Below are 7,132 nucleotides of genomic sequence, written 5' to 3'. Positions count from 1 at the left end.
CATTTACAGGAGTGGATTTCAGAAGCAACAAAACCTCTTTAAGATAACATATCAAAGAAAATAAAATGCAAAATTTTAAATATATATTTTACCTAAGTTAGGCAAATAGAATAAACATCTTTATGCCAATCACATCTACAAGACCACTGATTTTATATTGAATCTGTTGGTTTTGCTTTAGACTAGACTAGGTAATTCTTTTCATTCAGGTACAGCAGAACCTTCTATTGATCCCAAATTAATATATATTTTCTTAACATCAACCACCTTTATCAAAGATTAAATGCTTAAAACCTTACATGTGAATATTACAGACTGAGCCTGTGTGTGTTTCTACTTGTAGGCCCCAGATTTGTTTGGAGGTAGTTTCATTAATAGTGTGTCGTTCTCAAAGTAAAGTTCAGCCCCCTTTGAAGTTATTGAAAAGTTTGAAGAATCGGTAATTAATCAATTTCTGCACAGTTGTTTATTTATTAAAAGAATGAAATACTCGGTAAGTTAGACTGTGGTTAAAATAAATCCTCTATTCTACTTTCTTTTTCTGGGTATCCATCCAGGGTCCCTTGGGGTCCTGGAACCGTTTAGGAACCAGCATGTTAGTTCAGCACCAGTGTCTCCTCCCAGCATGAGGTAACGCCCTCTCCAGTCATGGAGATATAAACTGTTGCATTCTGCTCCCTCCGTGCACACTTAGCAGTTCATGAACTTATCTCCAAGACGTCTGTTTGTCCACCCAGTTCATTCCCGCCCAGGCTTTCCTGCTCCCATGTTTTGAGCCCGCTCCAGTCGGAGACAGTTTACAATGTCCACCGGGTCTCTCAGCGATGTCGACGACGAGCTTCTGGACGGCATCCTAAAATTTGGCTCCTCCGGCAAAGACTCCAACGAGAGCACAGAGGAAAGCTCCAACTGCGAAGGCGCAAACGACGCGCCGAATAAGAAACGGAAGACAGCGTCCCGGAAAACTGCAGCCAAGGGTGTGGCGCAGCAGGAGAACAAGCACGTGCAGAGGAACGCGGCCAACGCACGAGAGAGAGCCAGGATGCGCGTCCTATCCAAGGCCTTCTCCCGGCTGAAGACCACCTTACCATGGGTACCACCGGACACCAAGCTCTCCAAACTGGACACCCTGCGCCTGGCGTCAAGCTACATCGCGCACCTCCGGCAGATACTGGCGAACGACAAATACGAAAATGGATTTATCCACCCCGTTAACCTGGTGAGACTGGCGCGTAAGGTGGAAGGGAAGGCCAGCTGAAAGTTTAGTTTCGTTATTGAAAAAAAAAACAGCGAGGGAAAAGGTTAAAGTGACGTTTAAAGGGGAGGCCTAAATTTTGAGAATGTGTAGGTTATGATATACTTTAATTAACTCTAACTTTATGAATGAATCTTTTTTTATTATTATTCAAAGCTACCCCCACTGGAATGTATTTCTAAGGATTTTAACCCGGGTTGCAGACTCCTACTAGGCCCCATATGTTTCAGAGCACCAAAGTGTCAAATGAGGATGATGGCTTTGTGAAGCAGGTGCATGAGAGGGGTAATAATTCACATTCATGATGAGTGTTTTTAGGCCAAAGTTTGGTCAGTGGTGTCACCCTGTATAAAGGATCATGATCAGACCAGAAATTATAGCCCTATCATTTTTCTTACTGAATAATTTCGAAATAATGCAGTCGTTTCAGTACAACATTTGGCCTTAATTTATTCCCCCATAAAGCTAGAAAAAAAATTGTACAGCATCTCAAAAATCATTGCATTTTTTTTTAAAAATTACAATAGAGACGAAATCATTAACCTGCAAACATAGAGTAAATAATAACTTTATAAAACGGTCACAGGTCAGATTATTGGAGCTGCAAGGGACAAAGCTTGTTTTTTAAAAAAATCAGTGCATCAACATCTGGCGATAGTCCAATCATGTCTGGAATTCATCATTCTCAGCTGATCACTGCAGGTGATTGATCGACACATAACTGGACTGATTGGTTTTTAGTTTGGACATCGGTTTCATAATTTGATGAATTAACAGACTAAGAAGCTCTATGTCCTAATTGTTCTAATTTTCCTCCGCAGACGTGGCCTTTCATGGTTGCAGGTAAGCCGGAACACGAACTGAAGGAGATGCTGAACACCACAAGGTTATGTGGAACAACGGCGTCCTGACCAAACCAAGCGGAAGCCTACGTTTGTTTTTTTTTAAAGGAACAATTATTTTCCAAGACAAAAAAAAAAGAAAAAAAAAAGAAAGGACTGTGACTGAAATGCACGTCTCATCTCCACAGACTTTGAGTGGGAATAAAAGAGAGTAGCCTAGCCTATACTCTCCCCTTCGTTCCCGTAAAGAGAAACTGAATTTTATTTAAATGCATCCTGTCACCTATCGTTGTCTTTGCTGGTTCAAAGATAAACCGCATGCTTCAAATCGCTTTTTTTATACTCTGCAGATGCATTTTTTTTTTTTACTCTTTCAGGCTCGTGTTGGCTGCTGCATTATGATGGATGGATGTGCACTGTCTCAAATGGTTGTACAGATTACATGTATATAAATATATATTTGTATCACTTTTACACCTATCGAATGTTTATCATTGTCTTTATTATTATCATTTGGTTGTCTCTTATTTCCGTGTGTGGGCCAGTGCTCCGACCTTGTAACCCCTCTTATCTCCACTCCTTCAGAAAAGCAGAACCTGATCACCAACGAAGCGTCAGTGCAGATAAGTCTCTCTCTGTTGTTTCTAAAAGATAACGGTGGACATGGTTGTCATTACATAAACAAACGTTTGCCTTCAAAGATTGTTCGGTACCCTAAAAGCAGTTCGTGCTCTTGTAGTTTAAACAAGGCGGATTAAGATCATGTCACTACCCTGCTTCATTGATAACTGCAGGAAAAGGTGTAAAAGAAAGTGAGGTAGAAGAGATTTAGAATTAACTAATAGCCTGCTGAAGTAATTTCACTTTTGAATATTGTGAGGCCTTATTACTATTTAATGAAACACAACTCCATGTGTTTGTTTCAGAAACAACACGCCTGTGAGAGGCGAATGAAGTTGTTAGGGAGGACCTAACTACTGCGGGTAGACTAATTAACCGCCAAACGCTCAGTGATTGGAGAGACTATTTAGGATTCAGCCAATCAGAAGTGGAGAGGTCTCAGTCGCTCAGAGGTCATTTGACGATGTTTTGAAAGTTGTAGAAAACCTGCGCGCTGAGCTTTAATCCCGCCCAGACAAGTTGTTTTAATTCGCTCGGGTTATGACCGCTGTGTTTACATCATGCCGACAGTTATTTATGCAGTCTGACACGCGGCATCCCTCTCTCTCTCTCTCTCTGTGTGTGTGTGTGAGACTCCTCTCTCTCTCATTGTGGTTTATTGGGTTGAAAGTGAAGGCTGGTACTGCTATGGAGGTGTCCACATGGTGGTTTTTGTTTAGTTTAGTTTTTTTTAGTTTTTTTTACACAGAATCCCTCTGTTTACTCCCCATTTTTGTCTTTTCGCCTAATATCTCTCCCAGCTCTTCCTCTTCAAACCCTTTAAAAAAAAAAGCATAACCTGCCAAAAACTGCACGTATGCCTACCTGTACCTCCACTCACATTAAGAGGCTATGCTCTCATGAAACACGAATTGGTGCTGTTTGAAAGATTTGTTTGCACATTTAAAGACTGTGTGCACACTAACAATGTCACGATTAGTCGGCGTCGTCGACGCAGAAATTTACTGAACCCCGATGCAGAGTCAAAAAGCGGCAGGCAGGCGTGGTGGAGGTCCAAAAACAAATGTCTTTTAATTAATTAGAACAAAAACCAACAAAAGGCTCACTCTTACCGTGGCAGAAAATCTACAAAAACACAAGGCATGGCATGGCATGGCATGGCAAAAACAACAAAATATTCCTGGCATGGCATGGGGAAGAAATGCAGATCCTGGCATGGCATGAGGGAAAAACACAGACGCTCTGACAACAGTGACTGGGAAGACAAGGACTAAATAGACAAGACAACGAGACACAGGTGACACACATCAGGAGGGAGAAAGCAATCAGGAAAACTAAAAGCAAAGCTACATGAAAACAGGGCACACAGGGGAAGAGACACTTTCAAAATAAAACAGGACATGACAAAAACCTTGAACATAATACATGGAAGCACAAGACAAACATGGAACATGGCACATGGACAGAAATCAAAAGACAAAGCATAAGCAAAAAACACCAGGCATGACAGAACCCCCCCCTTAAGGGACAGATCCCAGATGTCCCTAAACAGAAAAAACAGATAACCAGGCTGGGCGGGTGGAGGGGGACCAGGAAGGAGAGAAAAATCAAGGAGCAACAAAACCAAAAACAAAGTCAGTGATTCAGTCTGGGTGTAGGGCATGGACCTGACCTGAAAACTCAGGCGGATGACCCTGGGTCAACACCCAGGTGGGGCTTGATGCATCAGGGGGTCTGCCCAAATGCTGGGCCAGGACCCAACATGAGGCCTCAGGCGGTCTGCCTGAGTGCTGGGTCAGAACCAAAGGCTGATCCATGAGCCGCCTCTGTGGCGACCTGACGAGGCGTGAAGACCTGAGGAGACGTGGAGACTTGGCGACCTGATGTGGAGACCTGACGAGACATGGAGACTTGGCGAGACGTGGTGACCTGACGAGATGTTGAGACTTGGCGGCAAGACGTGGTGACCTGACGAGACGTGGAGACTTGGCGGCAAGACGTGGTGACCTGACGAGACGTGGAGACTTGGTGACCTGACGTGGAGACTTGGTGACCTGACGTGGAGACCTAACGAGACGTGGAGACTTGGCGGCGAGACGTGGTGACCTGACGAGACGTGGAGACTTGGCGGCGAGACGTGGTGACCTGACGAGACGTGGAGACTTGGCGGCGAGACGTGGTGACCTGACGAGACGTGGAGACTTGGCGGCGAGACGTGGTGACCTGACGAGACGTGGAGACTTGGCGGCAAGACGTGGTGACCTGACGAGACGTGGAGACTTGGCGAGACGTGGCGTGAAGGCAGACAGACCCAGAACTGGGACAGACGGCTGCGATCCATCAGCTGAAGCACGGGGCCCCGGCGTAGCTTGGGGTGCTGGCGGACCCAGACCTGGAACAGTGGGCTGCGATCCATCAGCTGAAGCACGGGGCCCCGGCGTAGCTTGGGGTGCTGGCGGACCCAGACCTGGAACAGTGGGCTGCGATCCATCAGCTGAAGCGAGGAGAGCGGAGACGGCAGACAGTCGCTCCGTCAGGGTCTGGAATATGGCATCGATCTCCGCGACGGTTGGCGGCTCGATCCGCGGACTCCGCCCCGGCAGCAGGGAGTCTGTTGCTGGATGCAGGCCTCCCCGGGGCCTGAAGCGGCGCATCTGCTCCTCCCAGAGTTCCACCAGATTGGGAGGCCGGGCCGCCATTCCGGTGCCCGCATTAGGAGACTCTACGGGGTTCATGTTTGGTCAGAGCGTTCTGTCACGATTAGTCGGCGTCGTCGACGCAGAAATTTACTGAACCCCGATGCAGAGTCAAAAAGCGGCAGGCAGGCGTGGTGGAGGTCCAAAAACAAATGTCTTTTAATTAATTAGAACAAAAACCAACAAAAGGCTCACTCTTACCGTGGCAGAAAATCTACAAAAACACAAGGCATGGCATGGCATGGCATGGCAAAAACAACAAAATATTCCTGGCATGGCATGGGGAAGAAATGCAGATCCTGGCATGGCATGAGGGAAAAACACAGACGCTCTGACAACAGTGACTGGGAAGACAAGGACTAAATAGACAAGACAACGAGACACAGGTGACACACATCAGGAGGGAGAAAGCAATCAGGAAAACTAAAAGCAAAGCTACATGAAAACAGGGCACACAGGGGAAGAGACACTTTCAAAATAAAACAGGACATGACAAAAACCTTGAACATAATACATGGAAGCACAAGACAAACATGGAACATGGCACATGGACAGAAATCAAAAGACAAAGCATAAGCAAAAAACACCAGGCATGACAAACAAGTCTTTCTTAAGTACAGTTTTTAGGTTTAAAGGCTTACTCGAACTTTGCTGGATATTTTGTTTTGTTATATTTTGTCTACTCCAGTATTGTTTCAGAAGCCACTTGTTCCATTTTTACATTTCTGCATACAAACCCTTTAATGAGTTAATAAAATACAAATATAACCATCCAACAGAACAACCTGGCTTGACCGTAGCTACGGTTAATCCTTTGTTAACTGTTAATAATGTTGCAAGGCCATGAGAAATGCTGAGAATCTTTTTTTGTTTGTTTTTTTTTCAACTAATAGTGATCCAATTTTCAGTTTTCTTCCATCAATAATTCATCTAGGAATCAGTGGAAAATAAATAGGATAAGTCGTTTAAGTCATACAGTGCAAAACTCCTCTTATATTAAACACCCCAAATTCCCAGAAAATACACAGGACATAACCTCAGTGGTAACTATGGGAGGAGTGTGTGCTGCTTGCACAGTATTGCCTCAGTAATGATAATACAATAATCAACACTGACCTTCTGCTTTTGACAGGGAAAGACAATAAGCACAGAATTATTTAATATTTTGGTTGCATTTTAACTGAAATTTTATTTTTGACTTTGGAAAATATTGGTTTTACAAAATAGTGCCGATTCAAGGTCTGCTTACTAGCATCTTCTAATGGTCTCCATGAACAGCAGTTTTTTCAGATGACATGGAAATATTTACAATATTATTGAGTCTTAAAGACTACTTTTGCTTCATTTTTCATTGAGACTATACTTTTCACTTTTGCCTGGCAGTAGGGATTTGGCTGACTTTTTCATCACGCTCACTCGTTCACCTCACTTTGCCCAGTGCGAAAAGGATGGTACCAACTACCCTTTAATAGGAATAACAAGACTGAGTGCTTGAGTAATAAAAGAGTCCCACCGACGTCTCCTCAAGGACCCTCACCTAATACATCAGCGGCGGCGTGGCAGAGGCCTCGCCGCCACCTCAAAGGGACCACCGTGGAGAAAATAAACTTGGCCGCCTCTCTTCTGGGGCCAGCTGCAGAGAGAGGAAGAGCGATAGAGAAGGGAGGGAGGGGGCTGCATGAGAGCAGGGCTGGGATTCCCATACTTACTAATTGTTT

At 44.6% G+C, this 7,132-nt stretch overlaps 1 protein-coding gene across 1 annotated transcript; it reads left to right on the top strand.

Moving 5' to 3' along the window:
• The first annotated feature begins 479 nt into the window (after positions 1-479).
• On the top strand, positions 480-2,577 carry tcf21 (transcription factor 21). The gene is made up of 2 exons (XM_046373939.1): positions 480-1,219; positions 2,077-2,577. Exons 1-2 carry the CDS (start codon positions 803-805, stop codon positions 2,164-2,166), a joined length of 507 nt encoding a protein of 168 aa, XP_046229895.1. The 5' UTR covers positions 480-802; the 3' UTR covers positions 2,167-2,577.
• The last annotated feature ends 4,555 nt before the right edge of the window (positions 2,578-7,132 follow it).

This window comes from Scatophagus argus, chromosome 19, assembly GCF_020382885.2.
Source record: "Scatophagus argus isolate fScaArg1 chromosome 19, fScaArg1.pri, whole genome shotgun sequence".
Taxonomy (NCBI): domain Eukaryota; kingdom Metazoa; phylum Chordata; class Actinopteri; family Scatophagidae; genus Scatophagus; species Scatophagus argus.
This window is presented reverse-complemented; position numbering and strand designations above follow the sequence as displayed.

What these genes read in the sequence shown, in the direction of transcription:
- tcf21 (XM_046373939.1), top strand. Translation starts at nt 803, where the DNA reads ATGTCCACCGGGTCTCTCAGCGATGTCGACGACGAGCTTCTGGACGGC. An exon ending in TTATCCACCCCGTTAACCTG is followed by an intron (nt 1,220 to 2,076) that starts GTGAGACTGGCG and finishes TTTCCTCCGCAG; the next exon opens with ACGTGGCCTTTCATGGTTGC.